The 20,866-nt window shown below is 52.0% G+C and overlaps 1 protein-coding gene across 4 annotated transcripts in view; it reads right to left on the bottom strand.

Annotated features, from left to right (window-relative positions):
• VPS13D (vacuolar protein sorting 13 homolog D) overlaps positions 1 to 14,274 on the bottom strand; it is a 275,909-nt gene extending 261,635 nt beyond the window's left edge. For 3 of the 4 annotated variants that reach the window (XM_062190461.1, XM_062190458.1, XM_062190460.1), the window contains exons 1-5: positions 14,197 to 14,274; positions 11,661 to 11,841; positions 5,757 to 5,834; positions 1,303 to 1,493; positions 1,126 to 1,206 (exon numbers count right to left, since the gene is read on the bottom strand). In XM_062190461.1, the coding sequence (XP_062046445.1) occupies positions 1,126 to 1,206; positions 1,303 to 1,493; positions 5,757 to 5,834; positions 11,661 to 11,757 (447 nt within the window). In that variant the 5' untranslated portion in view covers positions 11,758 to 11,841; positions 14,197 to 14,274. Of the gene's footprint in view, positions 1 to 1,125; positions 1,207 to 1,302; positions 1,494 to 5,756; positions 5,835 to 11,660; positions 11,842 to 13,292; positions 13,313 to 14,196 lie in introns of those variants that run through there. The other variant, XM_062190459.1, reaches the window with a different exon arrangement.
• Between the last annotated feature and the right edge of the window lie 6,592 nt (positions 14,275 to 20,866).

The following is a 20,866-nucleotide window of genomic DNA, read 5'->3' as shown; positions in this document are numbered from 1 at the left end:
TCATGAAAATTAGTATGGATCCTCACCGAGATTTTGAAGATGAAACAAATGGTAATTAAGGTGGAAAATGTGGCCAAGAGCCCCAGCACTGCAACTCATCAGACTGTCACCTGCTTTACTGGTGCAGGTTAAAGTATCTTAGTGGGTTATTCACAAATGACTATGAAATCAACCAGACGGGGGCCGGCACTGTCGGGCAGCGGGTTACCGCCCTGACCTGAAGCGCCAGCATCCCATACCGGCGCAGGTTTGAGACCCAGCTGTTCCACTTCCAATCCAGCTCTCTGCTATGGCCTACGAAAGCAGTAGAAGATGGTCCAAGTGCTTGGGCCCCTGCATTCGCGTGAGAGACCCAGAAGAAGCTCCTGGCTCCTGGCTTTGGATCGGCGCAGTGCACCGGCCACAACGCGCCAGCCATAGTGGCCACTTGGGACTTGGGGGGTGAACCAACGGAAACGCACCAGCCATAGCGGCCACTTGGGGGGTGAACCAACGGAAAAAGGAAGACCTTTCTCACTGTCTAACTCTGCCTGTCCAAAAAAAAAAAAAAAAAAAAAAAGACACTGCTTGGGATGCCCATATCCCATATCCCAGTGCCTGTGTTCAAGTCCCAGCTCTACTCTCCATTCCAGCTTCCTGCTAGCACACACCCTGGGAGGCAGCAGCTGACTGCTTGAGTACTTGGGTCCCTACCACCCAGATGGGAGACCCAAATTGCATTCCTAAGCTCCAGGTTTCAGCCTGGTCAAGTCCCAGACATTGCAGACATTCGGGAAGTGAACCAGATGAGAGCCCTCTGTTTCTCTCTCTGCCTCTCAAAAAAACAAAGCAAACAAACGAGCAAAAATTTAAAAACAAAGCACAGTAAGGGAAATTGAAATGTTATGAAAACTCCTACTCACTGCAGCTGAGGCAGGAAGAGCCTGTGTCTGCCACAGGACAGGACCTGCCTTTCAGGTTTGCTGGTTCACCCTGCAGCACAGCCAACCAAGGGCAAAGGTGCAGAGCCAGCCCTCCACACCCCGTGTCAGTGCAATCCATGAGGAACAAGTGATTAGGAAGTGGGACGCACGGAAGCCCGAGACACCCCTTACACGTTCAAACACAGCAGTCAGGAGAGCTTACTTCAATGTTCTCCACAATTCTCGTGACCACTGAGGCAGTGACTGAGTACCAGTAGGACTCCCCTTTCTGCTGGCGTCCACTCTACAAAGGAAAGAGCCAGTGTTAGCAGAACACAGGGCTTTGCTCATCTTGCCAGGCCACCACAGCTGCTCCACGGCAGAAAAGCCTCCGCCTTGCCTTCCACTTCTCCTCCAGGGCTTGAAGTAGTGCTTTCTTGCGTTCCCTTTCCAACAGTTTCTCCTTCTCATCGTTGAAGTCCTGTATTTTCTCAGGGGCTCCAATTAAGTGCAGACTAGAGATGGAGATCACCCAAGGGTCCACGTGGGGGCGATAAAAGGGAATCTGAAGGGTTACTTTCCCAATTAAACCTGGAAAAAGGGAAAGTCTTGTTAAATGCCTGCACACACCTCCAATTCTTCCCATCTTAATGAAGTTTTTCTTAGTTTTCTTTAAGAAGCATGTATGAATTTTGCCACTTATTTTTTAATTAAAAACAAGCACATTTTTGCACACATGAAACAGGCGTAAGCAAGCTGAGATCTGTAAGAATGAGGCATGAGGAATAAAGCTGGAAAATGTTCAGTGAGGGGAGGGGGCTGGCAATATGGCGTAGCAGGTGAAGCTGCCGCCTGCAGTGCCGGCATCCCATATGGAAACTGGTTCAAGTCCCAGCCACTCCACTTCTGATCCAGCTCTCTGGTAATGTCCAGGGAAAGCAGTGGAAGATGACCTGGAAGAAAACTCCTGACTCCTGGCTTCAGAACAGCCCAGCTCCAGCCATTGCGGCCATCTGGAGAGTGAACCCAGCAGATGAAAGACTTCCTTGTCTCTGCCTCTCTCTAACTCTGCCTTTCAAATAAATAAATCATTTTATCCTATCAAATGCAACATATTTCCTCTGGAAACTTTCTCTTCCCACCTGGACTACATCTTAAACTTCCTTCTTTCTTCCCGTGGCACCCATGTAAGCCCATGGACACAAATCTAACTTGCTAACTACTAATTGGCTGGTTAAGCACTCAGGGGAGTTACCAGACTACACGACGCCCAATCTTGAAGATGCCCGTCCCACAGTGAGGTGCAAGTAACACTGCAATGACACAGTCAGTACAGGATTCTCAGTCCCCTGACAACCTGGCTGACGACAAGGCTAAACAGCCCAGATTCGTGATACTTATCCTCCAAGCCAAGCCTCATGGAACACAAACCCTCTTTAAATTTGATTTAAAACAGCCAAGTCACCACAACAGAAAAAATGTGTGAGAATGTCTGAACTGTCCTAATATGTCCCTCAAAGATCCACACAGCCCAACCAATATTCTAGCTCTGAGAGCAGCACAGGTTAATAGAGTGTGCTTAGTACCCACTAAGATCTATGATGCAAGTGGGATCCAGCTGTGAGATTTAAGGCACAACAATATCATTAACAATGGTATTTTCAGGGCCAGTTAAACTGCTGGAATCCTATACCAGAGCATTGGTTCAATCACAGCTACTCTACTTCCAATCCAGCTCCCTGCTAATGTACCTGGGAAAGCAGCACAGAATGTCCCAAGAACTCAGGCTCTGCCACCCACACAGGAGACTCAGAGAGAGTTCTTGGCTCCTGGTTTAGTTCCTGGCTTCAGAGCCAGGGCCAGCCCAGCAATTTGGGCAGTGAACCAGTAGAAAGCTCTCTCTCTACATATATATACACATGTGATTGTCTTTCAAGAAAATAAATATTTTTTAAAAGATGGTATTTTTAACAACAGCAAGTGTTGTTATTGTCATCCAGTAACAAATTTAAAAACTTTACAACAAATAATTTAAAAACCAGGATGCCACTCACTTGCCATGCCACAGCGCTGGCCCCTTGGTCATCATTCTTAAGGTTTCTTTCTCACTTGTCAATCCCTTTGCCTTTGCTGCTGGGAGTTCATCTATCACTTGAAGTGACTTCAAGAAAACCTAATTCTTTTGCAAGATTTCTATTCTACCTCAACTAACAACTGACTCGCTTTGCACTTCAATTTTTTAAAAAAATTATTATAATTGCTTGAAAGAGAAACAGAGGGAGAAGGACAGATCTTCAGACCACTAGCTCACCCCACAAAAGCCTGCAACAGTAGGGCTGGGCTGGGATGAACCAAACCCAGGAACCTGAAACTGAATCTGAGTCTCCTATGTATGCGGCGGGGATCCAGATATTTGAGCCACCACCTGCTGCCTCCCAGGGTGTGCATCTGCTGGAAGCTGGAACTGAGAGCAGAGCTGGCACCTGACCCCAGGCCCTCTGCCGTGGACGTGGGCGTCTCAGGCGGCATCTTAACTAGGAGACCACTCACCCGTTCTTGTATTTTACTGTAATACAAGCACCCAAAATACGGGAAAGGCTGGCGTAAACAGGTTATTGTTGAGGAATGAAAGGCACCTGAACAGGGACTAATTTTAGAAGTGGTCGGTCGTTAGTGGCTACTTTTATTCTATGATAGTTTTTTACTTCCTTAGCCAATCTAGTACTTACCAAACTTCTGTAATAATGCTTACATCTACGAACACGCCAGGCCCTGTCCTAGCCACTGTAATGCAGTAACTCATCAGCCCCATCCAAAGCACCTACAATACGGGAGCCTCTGCTGTCTCATCTCCAAAGTGCGGAAGCACACACGGAAGTAACTTCCCCAGTCAAGCTCACTGCTGCGGTCTGACTATGATTTCTTCCCACTCAAACCCCGAGGCCTGAACACCACTGGGGCCTGATTCTCAATGTGGCACTGTCAGGCGGCCAGTCCTTGGGAGGTGAAGCCCTCATGAATGGATCGTATGTCTTTTCCAGGAGACTGGACCGGGTCTCTCAGAAGTGAATTAGGTCTCAGAGCTGGATCAGAGTGGGTTGTTGCAAGTCCAGGGGCTAGCACTGGGGTGCAGCAGGTTAAGCTCCCACTTGGCAATGCCCACATTCCATATGAGTAATAGTTCGAGTCCCGGCTGCTCTACTTCCAATCCAGTTCCCTGCCAATGTGCCTGGGAAAGCAGCAGGAGATGGCCTGAGCACCTGGGCCCCTGCCACCCATGTACGAGACCAGGATGGAGTTCCTGGCTCCAGGCTTCTGCAAGGTCCAGCTCTGGCCTTTACAGCCATTTAGGGACGGACCAGCAGATGGAAGACACTGCACTCCCCCACCCCCTCCGTCTCTCTTTCTCTTTGAAACAGCAGATGTAAGATCTCTCTCTCTCCCTTTTTCTCTAACTCTACCTTTCAAATAAATGAATAAATCTTTTAAAAAAAAAAAAAAAGGCAAGTCTGGCTCTTTCCAGCCCTCTCTTGCTTCGTTTTTTTTTTTTTTTTTTTAAGATTTATTCATTTATTTATTTGAAAGTCAGAGTTACACAGAGAGGAGAGGCAGAGAGAGAGAGAGAGGTCTTCCATCTGCTGGTTCACTCCGGAACTGGCCGCAACGGCCAGAGCTGCACCGATCCGAAGCCAGGAGCCAGAAGCTTCTTCCGGGTCTCCCACGCAGATGCAGGGGCCCAAGGACCTGGGCCATCTTCTACTGCTTTCCCAGGCCATAGCAGAGAGCTGGATTGGAAGTGGAGCAGCCAGGACTAGAACTGGCACCCATATGGGATGCTGGCGCTTCGGGCCAGGGCGTTAACCCACTGCGCCACAGTGCCAGCCCCATCTTGCTTCGTTTCTTAACACACACTCTCTTGCATGTGCCGGCTTGTCCTGCCTTTTCACCGTCCACAGTGCTCACCAAAGGCCAAGCGAATGCCAGCACCGTGCTCATGCGCCTCCAGAACTGAGAGCCTAAACAAGCCTCTTTCCTTTCTAAAGTCAAGCCCCCGGTATCTTGTTATAGCAACAGAAAACAGACACAGCTCTTACTCAACAGAGTGAACTGGCCCTCAGTAATGTCTATAAAAAAACTCTTGGAAAATAAAAAACCTCTAGAACAGAAGTTCTCATGCATAAGGAAGCCTAAGGACCACCTGGGGTACCTGTTCAATGTGCATGTTTAATGACACACCTCTGGATTCTGACTCAGCAGGTCTAGGAGCCACCTGACCGCCCCACCACCACCCCAGGGCCATCCTGACTCAAGTGGCCCAGAGCCCACACCACAACACTGATCTAAACTCTAGCACTTCTATCCTTCCTCTTCCTGGTCAAACAAATACAAACTCCAGGACTCATAGCTTTTTGTCTTTTGGTTTTTCTTTTAAAGATTTATTTTATTTATTTGAAAGAGTTAAGGAGAAAGAAAAAGGGAAGGAAGGAGGGAGGGGAGGGAGGGAGGGAGGGAGGGAGGGAGAAAGATCGACATCCCATCCACTTGTTCTCTCCCCAGATGACCACAGTGGTCAGGGCTGGGTCAGGCTTAAGTCAGAAGCCATGAGCCCTATCTGAGTCTCCCCCATGGGTGCAGGGTCCAAACACTTGGGCCATCTTCCACTGCTTCCCAGGCCATTAGCAGGGGGCTAGATTGGAAGTGGAGCAGCTGGGACTCGAATCAGTGCTAATATGGAATGCCAATGTAACAGGTGGCTTAACCCACTACACACAGAGCCAGACTCCGGACTCATGCTTTTACATCACAAACAACAGGATACTCAGAATTTCTTCCCACTCCTCTAGTTCCACGTACCAGCTTTGACTTCAAATGGCAATTCTAGTTCTTTCAAAGCATCTTTCTTTAACGGCAGGTTTTCTAATTCAACAGCACCTAAAAATAAAAACATCATAAAATATTCATCCATCAAATATCATACATGCCTACTGTGTGCAAAGTATTGAAGGCTAAAGGGAAAACTTCACAATCAGATCAGGGCTATAAAAGGTGCTGGGCAGTGCTGGCACCAACCACGTGCTTAATCTCTACTCCTTCCCTGACCCACCACTCCATCATGTACATCACAGCTGCCCAGAGTCTGGGCAAGGCCCTAACTTCTTCTGTAACAGGCAAGATAGGTTTTCATACTTCATATGATATCTGTTGCCTATTCATTTTTTTTAACAAGCTTTTAAAAATGTAAAAGCCATTCTGGACTTGCAGGTCAGAGACAGCCCACTGGCCAATTTACGGGCCCCTCCGTCACGGCTAATATCTCCCAGAGCCTCATCAACGTCGGATGCACTAGGGTCAAGGGAAGGCCCCAGGGCCCCAGCCACTGACCCAATAAAGCAGTATCTCTGGGACTGAAACCCAGGTATCTGCAAAGCTCCCCCACCCCACCCTGCAGAATGAGTGTAGGACACACAATATTCCAGAGCCCATAGTTTAGCTAATTAAAACTGGCCATCCAAAGGAATCACACTCTCCCCTCTGGGAGACCACCTGCACATGTTCTCTGTACGTCCACTGCAGGTGGAACACCTGGTCTGAAAGCAAAGGAGTGAAAAGGATGAAAACGGATGACTCAAATCCAAAAGCACACAGACCACAGGGCAGCCAGACCTACCTCGCCCAGCCACGCAGCCATCCGTTCACACACACACATAAATCCTACTCCATACGAGGCACCGTGCTGGCCACTGAGAACACAGAGAGAGGAGCTGTGGTTTTACCAAATTGCTTGCAGGACACAAGACAACTTCTGAGCCACTTAAATCTAATAAATGTGTCTTCAAGACAGGGAGTACAGACAACAGCCATTGACTGGTAAGAAAGGATAAGCCTTTTACTCCAAATACAAAGTAATGTGGGAACTTGGTTATTTTCCCTTTAAGTGACTGCTCAGACCTTGTGAGTCTTTGGTTTCTAAAGAATTTTTTTTTTTTTTTGACAGGCAGAGTGGATAGTGAGAGAGAGAGACAGAGAGAAAGGTCTTCCTTTTTGCCGTTAGTTCACCCTCCAATGGCCGCCGCGGCCTGCGCACTGCGGCCGGCGCATTGCGCTGATCCGAAGCCAGGAGCCAGGTGCTTCTCCTGGTCTCTCATGCGAGTGCAGGGCCCAAGCACTTGGGCCATCCTCCACTGCACTCCCAGGCCATAGCAGAGAGCTGGCCTAGAAGAGGGGCAACCGGGACAGAATCCGGCGCCCCGACCAGGACTAGAACCTGGTGTGCCGGCGCCGCTAGGTGGAGGATTAGCCTATTGAGCGGCAGTGCCAGCTAAAGATTTCAAATCTAGCAATTTGGCAGATTCTGAACAAATGCACTCAACTTATTTTCTGACATTTGCAAGAGATTTTGTCCAGATGGGGCTCCAAAGACTTTTAAGACAACCAAAAGGAAACACTAACAACCCTAGCAAAACAGTCTAATTTCCACATGGGGGAGAAAAATATCATTAAGAGGGAGAAAACAATGCAGAATGTCTTCCTTAGCTGAAAGTGACTCCACTAAAGGCGGCAAGCAGGTATGTGGCTGTTAGTACTCTCGAAGAACAGAATGTGAACTTGGAACCAGCCTGTTCTCACTGCCCGAATCTGTCACAAAGGCTGGCAGGCCCTGGGTCCCTGGCTGCTCTACGGCCTTGGGGAAGTGGTGAGTGACTCTGACCATGAAAACTTAGAACTAAAGTGCAGAAAGCAAGGTTTCCCAAGAGGAGGAAACAGAGGAAAGAATGAGGAGAAAAAATAGCTCGCAAAAAGCAAAGAGATCAAACAACACAGCTGTGCTTCAAGACTGAGCGCTTCCTACCCACCCCCCCCCCACTCGGACATGCATCCCACTGGCCCTGCTGGGCAAGGTCCCTCCAGGGAAACAGGTAATAAAGCACCCGAAGGAGATGAGTGTGTTACAAATGGCAACGTTTCAGACAACTTACAAGCTTATTCATCAATGTTTCATCCCCAAATTTCTCATCTCAGATGAGCAGGAAATCTATTCACTACAACCAGGATGAACATACAGGGTGGTTGTTTATCAGCAATCTGTAATCACCACTGGATGCAGAGTTTATAAAAAGAACAAGCAGGGGGAACTGCAGTTTGGGGTTACAGAAACACAGACCTGCTCATGGGTCAACGCTCCAGCCCCTCCATGTGGCCCCACACCATTCCAAAGGTGCCCTGCAAGTTCTGCCTGGAGTGGGGACTCACCCAGGTCGTCCCCTGAAACCCTAAGACCTTCTCAAAAGCTACCTCACAAAAGCCTCCCCAGAAAGAAAGGTCCTCGACCTTTACACTCCACTGCATCGTACCTTGTGTTCCTGTGTGATCTATCTCAACAGGTGAACTGCTCTCTGAGGGTGGGCATTACAGAATGTGGGTGGAATAACAAAAGCAGATTCCACTTAGGGAGATCTGACTATGCCCAAGCACTTTGCATGCATTCTCTTATTTAATTCTCACAACACAAGGAAATACTACTTGTTTCTCAGGTTATGAGGTGAAGAACATAGCTTGGAGGATAAGCAACTTGTTTAAAAATCATAGAGCTGGTAAGGGACAGCACCAGAGTTCACGGTAGATTCTCAGACCTGGGGCAGCAGAAGGCACAGTGGGCAGAGAGGCTTCAGCAGCCTGCCCAGGCACAGGCAGCACAGAGAGCTGTGAAGTGGTGAAACCAGGCTTGGCCCTAAGCCTGAACTTGGGATCTACTACTGATCTCCCTTTGGGTATCAGTTCAGTTTTGTAAAAGCAAGAGCTCAATTAACGTTTGCTGAATGACTAAACAAGCGAAATCTCAACCACAGTGCTGGCTCTGTCCTTCCACCACTCACATGTCACGCATCTTACATTACTCTTAGCCTAAGCACAAGCTGCTCTTGAAATCCAACCCAGCAGCCAATCCTATGTTATTGATCATTAGAATGATAGTAATGATGACTAACGCTGATGATGTACTACGTAGCTCTTTCACCCATATTAATTTGTTTTGGGTCCTTAGAACTTCATGCAACAATTAATATTAGCTCCAATTCACAGAATGAGAAACTGAAGCATGAAGAAGTTACTGGTAAATGGAGGAACTGGGATTCAAACCCACAGTCTGGCTACAAAATTCATAATCTTGACAGCTACTTCAGTCTCCTTTGCATCCAGAACAGCCTCTATTTTCAGACGGGTTGAAATAGCATTCTCATTGCTATCTAGGACCTGCCACCCCAACGCTGCATCACCAAGATCAAAGAACCAGTGTCGACTTCTTTACAGAGCCATTCTCTCAGGGCACTGCAAGGCTCCAAGATTCTGACCAAGCATTATGGTGCGCGTTGGATCCATATATATGGGGTACCACATTAATACCAGTTATGAAGGAAAAAGCAAACAATTCTCAAACTCCACAAGTTCATTCAAAGCCATAGAGAACAGTTCATTTTTTAAAAAAGGAAATAACCATAGGAAAGTAACTAGAGGCACCATATGACACACACAATTTTAACAAGCTATGTTTTGTGGGGCCAGCACTGTGGCATAGCGGGTAAAGCCGCTGCCTGCAGTGCCGGCATCCCATATGGGTGCAGGTTCGAGTCTCAGCTGCTCCACTTCTGATCCACCTCTCTGCTATGGCCTGGGAAAGCAACAGAAGATGGCCCAAGTCCTTGGGCCCCTGCACCCACGTGGGAGACCCCGAGGAAGCTCCTGGCTTCAGATCAGCCCAGCTCCGGCAGCTGTGGTCATCTGGGGAGTGAACCAGTGGATGTAAGAACTCTCTGTCTCCCTCTCTGCCTCTCTGTAACTCTGCCTTTCAAATAAATAAATAAATCTTTAAAAAAAAAAAAATGAAGAAGATACATTTTGTTACTGGTCCTCACTCTGAGAAGTCAGCACAAATTTCTCCATTCACTCAGTTCTTCAGCACCATAAGTCCCTCAACAGTCCTGAGAGTACTCTCTCACGAGCAAGGCTGCGGTCTGCAGTTCTCTTTCTAGGCCTGTCCTTCACAACCCACAACCCAGCGTCAGGCCCAGCGTGTCTGAGAACCAGACACGGAGCACCAGCCAGGTTTGCAGGACACAACTGTACTGTGAAGGCGTCCTCTTCCCTGGCCGGTCACTTTCACTTTCTATTTAGCTCCCTTCTGAGAACAGGAGGAAAACCAGAACAGGAAAGCACCCGCTCTGTTCCCAGCGCAAGGAACGTGGGGGGGGAGGGGGGGGGACCATGAGGCTCCCGCAGCTTCCTGCGGCTGCCGGCCTTGACTAGATGGGTAGGAAAACTTGGCGAGGAACGTCTGCTGGGACAGGCGGTCCACTGGTACCCTACTGGCACACTAGGCAAACATCTCCATCAGCACTAGTTCTGCCAGCTAGTCCTAGTCCTCACCAAAACTCACTGCCAGGGAGCTGAGGGCCCCATGGCATTTGAGACCTCCCTTCTATTTCCCGTGAACTCACACGCCTGCAGACTGACCTCATCCCTTCTCGCTAGACTCGTTAAAGGGTCCCACACTGAGCTGACCAAAGAGAATTTAAATCAAAACAAACAACAGGAGAAAATGCAGCTTCCCAGTCCCATGCCAAACCACAGGACTACACTCACCAGGTACAGGGCAGTAAGACCTAAACTGTCTCCAGCTTTAGGTACTTCACTACTAAGACCCCATAAAGCCCACCAAAGCCCTCATAACAATGGGTTTTAAAGCTTCTGTTGGGTGTCTATTTTAGGCCAGTAGGCTAGTGGTTTTTAAATGTTATTCTAGGGGCCAGCGCTGTGGCATAGTAGGTTAAGCATCTGCCTGCGGCACCGGCATCCCATATGGGCACTGGTTCAAGTCCCAGCTGCTCCACTTTCAATCCAGCTCTCCACTATGGCCTGGGAAAGCAGTAGAAAATAGCCCAAGTTTTGGGGCTAGCGCTGTGGTGTAGTGGGTAAAAGCTGCCGCCTGCGGTGCCAGCATCCCATATGGGCACCGGTTCGAGACCCGGCTGCTCCACTTCCCATCCAGCTCTCTGCTATAGCCTGGGAAAGCAGTGGAAGATGGCCAAGTCCTTGGGTCCCTGCACCCACGTGGGAAACCCAGAAGAAGTTCCTGGTTCCTGCCTTCAGATCAGCACAGCTCTGGCTGTCGCAGCCATCTGGGGAGTGAGCCAGTGGATGGAAGACCTCTCTCTCTGTCTCTCCCTCTGTCTGTAACTCTGCCTCTCAAGGAAAAAAGTAAATCTTTAAAAATAAATAAACAAACGCTGTTCTACTTGATCATCAGCAACCTGTGGAGATACATTTCCCTTTTTCTAAGGAAACTGAGGCTCAGTATTTCAATATCAGCTATTGTTCACACAGCTAATAAGCGACAAAACAGTATTCGAAGCCAAAGTAAATGAAATTGTCACTACATCATGGCTGCCTCCACAATGCTCCATAAAACTAGAAAAAAACAAAAAACAACCAGAGTCTAGCACAGTAACCAGTAGGATCATTTCTTTTGTTTTTTAAAAGATTTTAATCATTCTCTAAAATCTACACCAAACTAGCTACATACTTAAGTTACTCTGTTAACAATCAGCAGGGTCATTTGCAAGAACATAATTACCTTTTAGACATATATAGTACAAAGCCATCTGGGCATTAGCTTTTCTTACTATCAAAACAACAAAAATAGACATAAAAACCAGAAATGCCCCCTGCAAAGCCATACTTTACCAGAGAAACATATGTACTCACCTTTGAGAAGTGCAACCGAGAGCTGGTCAGTGTTCAGGTTATTGACATATTTCCCCAAATAGGTATTGAGAACCCAGGCTACAAGACCTTCCAACATGACTATATCCTCAGAAAAAGATGTTTAAAAATCATGGATCATTTTTTTTATTTTTATTTTTCTCTCTCATGGTCATGGAAGAATCTATGAAAGGGGAAAAAAAGGAAATCAACAGGAAACTGGGTGATTTTCTAAGCTCATTTCCTACTCTATCTGCCTGGAGGTGGACAAAAGTGTAGAACAGCAAATGCAGGGCCAAACCAACACCTGTATGTTTTGATACACCTGCAAGGAACAGTCACTCTTACAGGCTGGCCAAAAATGACCTCCAATCCAAAACGTGTATCTTCTTTAAGTACCCGCTCACTGAACTACTTGTGTTTAGTGATTTGTCTGGGGATGAGACAGCCCTCATCAAAAGTTCTCGGGTGGGCATGACCTGCCTGCACCCGGAGACACTCGGTCATCCTGGCTGGGGCTGCTGCCGGCATCCTGTAAGCAGACAGAGCGGAAGCTGCTGTCTCTATATGGCACAGACAAGCCCCCACCAGAGGTCAGCAGAGCCAACACTGCCCCAGTGAAGGCAAAAATGCCCTGAGGAGCTCTCTGAATGAAATTCACACTCGGCAATGATCCTAACTAAGGTTTCACGAATCTACCTTGAGGCTCCTTCATCTGGTGTAGACGAGAGGGAGCAGGCAGCGCGTCTCATTATTCTTAATGATGACATTAGGGACCTAGACCTGCATTAGGGACCTGAGCACCAACCACAGGATTACAAACGTCTGTTACGGTGTTGGTCAGTATTGTGAAAAGCATGTGGGCTACGTTCAGTCTTACACAAAGTCAACGTGAGGGTAACCAGACGCTCGCTCAGGCGGGTCCTCAGCCGGCTCAGGCAGTAGATCCCCATTGGCACTGTGACCCCTCTGTGACCCACACCTTGCTCTCGGGCACCCATTGGCCACCACGCCAGCTGCTCCAGATTCGGCACGGCACGCATCCTGCTTGGGAGCCGCCTGCTCTCAGGATACTCTCCAAGCACTGGCCCCCTCGAGTGAGAGAGTCACCTGAATGCAGGGAGACGGCTCATCCCAAAGGGTCCTGCCTCCTAAGCAAGACCCCCGTCACAGGGCCCCCGGAGACTCTCAACCACTGCCTTTAACTAACCCTCGGGGGGTCGCTCAGGCTAACCCACTCTCCGGGGCAGTCTGACTGTCCACAGTATCTTACCCTTCCAGAAAAGACACTCTGATCTATTAACAATGCCAGTTAAAAAAAAAAAAAAAAGTTGGCAAAATGCTTGCCTATTTCCAAAGATGTTTAAAGCTACAGCTGTGCAAAGCCAGGCACCTGCTAGGGGTGACTGGGTATTTAAGAAAAGGTTATATGAACCAAGGTTTTAAAAGACATTTGACCATCTGAATGAAAGAAACACGTCTCTACTCTGTCAGCAAGTGAATGGGAGCAACAAGTGAGCTCCACACACAAGAGCAGCCGCGGTTTGCTGGCCCGAAAAGCCAAGTCCCAGCAAGGGACGAGCACAACCGCGGGCTGCACGCGAGCTGTACCGGCTCAGGCCCTGCCCTGCTCACCCTGAGGACCGGGGAATCTTCGCCCGGATCAAGACACGCGGGCGCCGGCGCTGTCAGCCCTGCTCTGGGCCCAACCCAGAAAGCACCCACGAGCTCTGCCGAGCATCTGGCCCGGGCTTGGGGCCGCTGCAAGGATTCGCCTAAGGAAGCCGGACCGGCCCGAACCCCACAGCGCTCACACGCCAGCGCATCGGGGCTTCGGGGCGGCCGCCCGGCCGGCACCCCCACCGGGCTCCCGCTCCCCGGGGAGGCGGGCAGGTGACACTGGGGATGGGCGCTCGGCCCACGGCGGGCACACCGCCGGGAGTGACCTTGGGCCAGGCCCCTCCCCGGACGGGCGGCCCGCCCGGGAGTGGAAGGCCTGGTAACCGGAGCTCCCAGGCTGGGGGGCCGGGGGCGGGGGCCCCAGGGGAACCGGGGCGCCCACAGCCCCCCTCGCCGCTCCCCCTGCAGGGTCCCACGTCAAGTCCGGAGGGGACGGCGCCGTGGGGGCCCCACGCCCGGGAGCAGGGGCTCGGCCGGGGGTGACCCCAGGGGCTAGGGGCGAAGCCGGGCGTGAGGACCCCCGAGGGACAGTCGGGCCTCTCCGGACAGCTGACGCCCCCTCCTGGGCTCGCACGTGCGGCCCAGGCCCAGGCGCAGACCCGCGGCTGACAGCCCCCAGCGCCGACACGCCAGGCTCCGGCACCCCCGGGGAGCACGCCGCGGCCCGGCGGGGACTCGGACCCCCCAGCGCACGGACGCCCGCGGGTCTCGGCCTCCGGGGTCCCTGCGGGAGCGGCGGACCCGGCGCCCGGGATCCCGGAGCCCGGGCGGACGCCGCGCTCCCGAGGGCGGGCCCGGGCCTGAGGCGGCGCAGGAGCGGCCCTGCCCGCCGCCCGGCGCGGCCCCGCTCGCCGCCTACCTGAGGTGTCCCCGGCCCGCCGCCCCAGCCCGGCTCTGCGCGGCGCCTCCGCTCCGCCGCTCCTCAATGGCGCAGGCCTGCGGCGCTCGGGCCCGCCCCGACCCGATCAATCGAGCGGGCGACGCGCCGGCGCCTGGCCAGCCGAGCGCCGAGCCATCGAGGAAGCGCCCCCTGGCGCCGGCTGCCTGTGCGTGCGGCGACCCGAGCAGCCCCGTGCACGGACCGGGAGACTGACTCCCGGGGGAGCGCAGGGCCCCGACAGCACTGGGACCCCGGATTCTTCTACAACCCCCTGCTCTCCATCCACCAGGGCGGTGCGGCTGCCCTTCCAGTCTGTTCGCCGGCAGCCGCCGGGGGCCGGCAGGGCAAACCACGGTCTTCGTGCTTCTAAGGGCATCCCAGACCCGCCTCGGGTACCACGCACCCCCCTCCCAGAGCGCGCCCCAAGGTCCCAGCCGCCCTTCCTCTGGCGCCCTCGGCCCCAGCTGCGTTCAGTTCCTGCCTCGGGAGCTTTGCATTTGCCGTTGTCCCTGCTGGAGACGCTGCCCCCCACGCCGCCGCTGTCCAAAGGAAATACAATGCGAGTTACACACGTGGGCACCGTGGGTGATTTTACAAATGTACTAGTTAATGCATTTCTTAAAAAGAAGATGTATTCCTTTTTATTGGAAAGGCAGAGTGACAGAGAGGGAGAGACAGAGAGGACATTTTCCATCCACTAGTTCACTCCCCAAATGCCTGCCACAACCAGGCACCTGGAACTCCATCTGGTCTCCCACGTGGGTGGCAGGGTCCCAAGCACCTGAGCTATCACACGCTGCTTTCCCAGGTGAATGAGCCGTCAGCCAGATTGGACTCTGAGAGGAGATGTGGGTGGGTGTGTCCCAAGAGGCGGCTTAACCAGCTGTGCACAAGGCCCAGCTCAGTACACTTTTAAAAGTTGAAATTAATGAACAGTATATAATCCAGTACGCCCCAAATATTATCATCTCAACATGCAGCCAACAGAAAACGATTTGTGAATGAAGTACAAGTTGTGCCTCGGGCACATTGCCATACAAACTGTGCCCATTTCAAGTGCTTAGTTAGTGTCGCCCTGTGGCTAACGGCTACAGAAGAGCTCTGGCTGTTCCCAGAAGTGACTGCTCGCTTCAAATGTTCCACGTCACTGACAAGTTCATCTGAAGTTCCCCTCCATATCCCCACTGTGCTTTCTCCATAGAACCCAACACCACTGGAGATGATCTTATTCTTTGTAGACATAGGCTGTCATGTTTCCCCACCCTGAAAGCTCCATGGATGCAGACTTTTCCTTTCACTTTTTTTTTTTTAAGATTTATTTATTTTATTTGAAAGTCAGAGCTACACAGAGAGGAGAGGCAGAGAGAGAGAGAAAGAGGTCTTCCATCCCATGGTTCACTCCCCAATTGGCCCCAACAGCCGGAGCTGTGCCGATTCGAAGCCAGGAGCCAGGAGCTTCTTCCGGGTCTCCCACATGGGTGCAGGGGCCCAAGCACTTGGGCCATCTTCCACTGCTTCCCCAGGCCACAGCAGAGAGCTGGATCAGAAGTGGAGCAGCCAGGTCTTGAACTAGTGCCCATATGGGATGCCGGCGCTTGAGGCCAGAGCATTAACCCACTGTGCCACAGCGCCAGCCCCCAGACTTTTCCTTTTTCACAAAGGATTCTTCAACACCTAGACATTGCCTGGCTGGCACAGAGAAACCTCAAGGGAGCCGGCGCTGTGGCACCTCCGGTTGAGCAGTCACCTGTAATACCCAAATCCCAGCTGCTCCACTTCCGACCCAGCTCCCTGCCAATATGCCTGGGAAGTGATAGATGATGGCTCAAGTGCGTGGGCCCCTGCCACCCACACAGGGAACCCGGATGGAGCTCCTGGCTCCTGCTTCCACCTGGCCCAGCCACGGCTGTTGAGGGCATTTGGAGCACTGAACCAGCTCACATAAAGCCAGAAGATACAGGAAACAGGACGCAAGGTTGTAATGGGGAATTCACCATAGTAATTAACACTCCTGACGCCAACTTAACAGGGGCACCTACGGGCTGACTCATCCATCATCAAGGCCTGATTTCTGGGGAAGCGTTAGCTACAGGAAAAAGGCCAGGCCTCACGCTATACTGACTCCCTGTCCAGGAAACTCCAGAAGAGACAAACATGTAATGGCAGCAGGCAGGTCAGAGGTTGCCAGGTGACTGGGGAGGAAGGAGGGGGTGGCCTAGGAAGGGGCAAGAACAAATCTGGTGGGGAGGGCTGATGAGACTGCTCCCTGTCGACGGTTGTGGCAGTCTCGAGGCTGTATACTGTTAAAATTCATTTCAGTGTGCACCTAAAATTAGCATATTGTGCTTTATATAAATTATCCATCAATAAAACCTATATTATATATATATATATAATTTTTAAAGGAAAAGAGAGGGAGAGAGACTGAGAGAGATCTTCCATCCTTCAGTTCACTCCCCGAATGCCCACAAAAGCTGAGGCTGGGCGAGCGTGGACTCCATCCAGATCTCCCACATGGGTAGCAGGAGCTCAAGTCCTTGGCCCGTCACCTGCCGCCTCCCAGGCAGGGTGCACACTAGCAGAAAGGTGGATCAGAGGTGGAGGCGGGACTTGAACCAGGTACTCTGATGTGGAATGTGGGCATCCGGAGAGGTGGCTGCACCTGCCATGCACATCCTCGAGCTGTTTATTTTTTTAAATCCTTGCTGTCATAGGACAGACACAATGGACAATGAGCAAGACGAACCTAAACAGAGCACACGGCGTGACAGGCTCTAAAGAGAAAAGCACGCTGTGTCAAAGGACAAAAGTACGACACACTGAGCCTAAAGATCTCAGCTGGCTTTGTTGTGCGGTTCTAGAGTGGGTAACATTTCATTCCATAAAATAGGATAAGTGTTTGTGACGGGGTGAGCAGAAGAGGTTGGTTTTATAGAGAAGGACCGACAAAAGCAAAAGCAAAGAGCAAAGAGCAGGCTGGCCATTTCACCGTATTCACCTCGTAAGACAGGAACAGCAAGACAGAATTCCTTCGTGTAAGGATGAAAGGGTATAAGGATCAATCCAGAGGGAACTTTATGGTCCTGCCTCTCTCTCTCATTCTCCCGATTTCTTGAAAGGTCAGACAGATCACTAGGTTTCAGCTTGGTGGCAGGGAACTTGAGCGTGGGTGACTCACTTTTAATTTGCAGTCCGGTCTGTGTGAGAGCCAATATCCCAAACAATGCCCTCCTGCATTTTGTATGTAACAGCTGGGAAGCGAGGCGGGAAGGGAGGGGGTACAAGTGTACGTGGGTGGCCAGCAAAGGCCTCCGTGCCCCCGAGGTTCTGACTCAGCGAATTTGCGGGGGGATCCAGCACCTCAAGATGATGACTTGGGAAGTGCTGCGTCGGCTCTGAGTTCTCACTGTACGTGCAGGCAAACTGAAAGTGAGAAACAGACGGAGGGACTCAAGGCCACGCAGAAAGACCACAGGCGATGCAGGACTCTGCTGAAAGCCTGGAGCCTGCTCCGATGTGGCCTCAGGTCTTCCTGCCCCAGTCCACTGGCCTGAGCATCGTCTTCAGCTATTAAACCTGCCAGGACATCTGTGGGTACAGTGATCAAGCCACTGCTTGAGACACCAGCATCCCACATCACAATGCCCGGGCTCAATTCCAGCTCAGCTTCCAATTCCACCTTCCTGCCAATGGCCACCCTGGACTCAGCAGGTAATGGCTCAAGTAGGTGGATCTCTGCTACCCACGTGGGAGACTCGGATTGAGTCAAACTCCCAGCTTCAGCCTGACCCAGCCCTGGCTGTTGCAGGTATTTGGGGAGGATAGAAGATAAACTCTCCATATCTGTGTCTCTATCTCTCTGCCTTTCAAATAAACAACAACCTTTAAAAATGAAGTATGGGCTCCCATTATAGTGCAATGGGTTAAGCTGCTGGCTGCAACACTGGCATCCATGTGGATGCTAGTTCGAGTCCTGACTGCTCCACTTCCAATCCACTTCCCTGCTAACAGCCTGGGGAAGCAGCAGAAGATGGTCCAAATCCCTGGTCTTCCACCACCCACGTGGAAGACCCCAGGGAAGTTCCAGCTTCCTGGCTTCAACCAGGTTCAGCCCTGGCCATTATGGCCATTTGGGGAGTGAATCAGACAATGAAAGACCTCTGCCTTTCTCTTTCCCTCCCTCTGTGTCACTCTGCCACTCAAATAAATAAATAAAGTATTTTTAAAAATTAAAAATAAAGGGAGGAGTTCATAGATATATGCAAATACCCTTTATTTTATAACAGGGATTGAGCATCTGTGGATTTTCGTATGCTTCTGTGGGTGAGGGGCTTGGGAGACAGGGGTACCTGGGAAAGTCCCCCAAGGATATCGGGGGACAGCTGTACACATTTTTCAGTCGTAAGTCTTCCCTACTGGGTGTGCTTTACTTTGGACATCTCCGTGTGGACTAGCCCTGGTTCAGGAGCGCAACAGTCACCAGCGCCTGGTGGCTGCTCTATTTGAAACTCCAGGCCCAGAATGTCTCCCTGGATGGGTGATACCATCATCCCGTGTGGGGAGAAGACAGGACAAAGAAGAGACGCAGTTCAGGGCCAGCCCCTCATCTCCCAGGCTGAGAATCTGGGTGCAGAGAGGGACCACGGCTGCCCCCACTGGTGGTGTGCCTGGCCTGGTGGCTTACCCTAGCAGCCTCTCAGCCCCCTCCCCTGGCTCCGACATATAGCTCTCATTGCCGGCTTCTTATCACGGGGCTCCAGGGGAGGCTAGAGAAGTCTCCCACACTGGTGCAGGGGCCCAAGGACTTGGGCCATCTTCTGCTGCTTTCCCAGGCCACAGCAGAGAGCTGGCTCGGAAGAGGAGCGGCTGGGACACGAACCTGTGCCCATATGGGATACCAGTGCCACAGGCTTAGCCTACTACTCAGGCCCCTTCCTTGTGCAATTCTAAGGAGTCTCCCATAGCAAGCAGACTGTGTGCCCTGGGCTGCTCAGATAAGCATCACACCCAACCAGCCGCGCCCCCTGCCCTGGGAGAGAGGGCTCCTTGCCTATCTCGTGGGGAAGTTAGGGAGATGAAGTTATGCAAGCTCGGTTTCCCAACTGCCAGAGGAGGCAACGCCTGGCTCAGACCCCTCCCATCTCATGGAAGCCAACCTCCCCCACTTCACTTCCTGTCCCACCCTAGGCCTCAGGGCTGTCCCTGCTCCCTTCACCAAGGCCTCTGCTCTGTCTCAGCACCTCCTCCACCCACCCCGCCTTGCTTTGCGCTCCCTGGCTGCAGTCCCACGGGCTCAGGGACTGCTCTGTCCTGTTCTCCATCTCAGCCCCGGCACCCACACATAAGGAAACGGTAGCCAACCGTGCCGAGCCTTGACCCCGTGCCAGGCCTGGGGCTCAGCACGGTACAGGGAGTACACAGATCACCTGCCCACGGAGGGAGGTTTTACTTTAGCCTCATTCTACAGATAAGGAGAATGAAGGCAGAGGCCACTCAGTGGCCTGAGGTCACCCAGACAGGAAGTGGTACAGCCAGTTCCAGCCCTGGGAAAGCGTGACTTCCAGGGCCTCTGTGCTCGTTCATCCGCCTGCTCCATGACGATAGGGAATTCATGGGAGTCGCATGCAAAGGAAGGGGAAAGGCAGCCAAGCCGCAGGCTTTGTCCCGGCTGGAGAACAGCAGGCCGGAGGGGCTGCACCTGTGTGGGTTGGCGGTGACCCCCACAGGCAGGCGGCTGCCCTCCGCGTCTACCCCCTCACGCCGAATTGGCCGGTGCCTGCTCAACCTCCTCGGGTAGGTAGTGAGCCCTGGGGAGGATCGGGTCGGGTGGAGCACTTCGATGATCCTCAAACCTATTGGAAGAAAGAACCGAAGAGAGAAAGGCGGCTGCCCCTCCTCTCCAGCCCCGCCTGCCTCTTCCAGTTTCCACGAGATGCATACACCGGCTCATTTTTCATTTTCAAGGGAGTCGATGCTGTGACTGTGCCCATTGTACAGATGAGAAAACAGAACCCAGGATTCAGACTTCATGCCCAGCCCAGTCCCTGCAGAGCGGGTCTTCAGTAAATGTGCAGGGTGTGAGTGGCTGAGCTCTCAGGGCTGCGATGGCTTCCATGTGGAAGACAGAGGGCACAAGCAAGTTGAAGACAGGAAGCGAGTTGAAGTTGCAGGGGAGAGGGCAGCATTAGGAGAACCTGCCAGAGCTGGCAAGGCATGCTGGGAGAGGTGCCAATGGCAGGTGCTGGGGCCAAGGAGAAAGAGGCAAGAGCAGCGCAAGGCAGGCTGTGGCTGTCGACAGACCCGGCCAGAAGCAGTGTGGGCAGGAGGGAGCGTGGGCCTCTCTCTCCTCCCCTCTGCAGTCTCCTGCTCAGACCATCCATGGCCAACCCTACTGGGAGCCAAGGACCTGGGACCCAGGGAAGCCACAGAAGGCAGCTCCCAGGGCATGGAGTGGACAGAGAGGAAGCGTCAGGCCAGTACAGAGAAGAGTCAGCATGTCCCTGGTCTCTCCGCCTCTCATCCGCCCTCCCCAGTCATCCCTCAGCAGCCACTGCCTGATCTCCAGGTCGGCGGCCCCTCCCCCACCACGCACTCCTAGCCCACTCCCTCCCTGGCCCTGGAGCTGAGACATCTTTCCAAAAGAGGCCCT

Source organism: Lepus europaeus, chromosome 5 (assembly GCF_033115175.1).
Source record: "Lepus europaeus isolate LE1 chromosome 5, mLepTim1.pri, whole genome shotgun sequence".
Taxonomy (NCBI): Eukaryota; Metazoa; Chordata; class Mammalia; order Lagomorpha; family Leporidae; genus Lepus; species Lepus europaeus.
The sequence above is the reverse complement of the archived record's forward strand: the minus strand, read 5'-3'. Positions and strand labels throughout refer to the sequence as shown.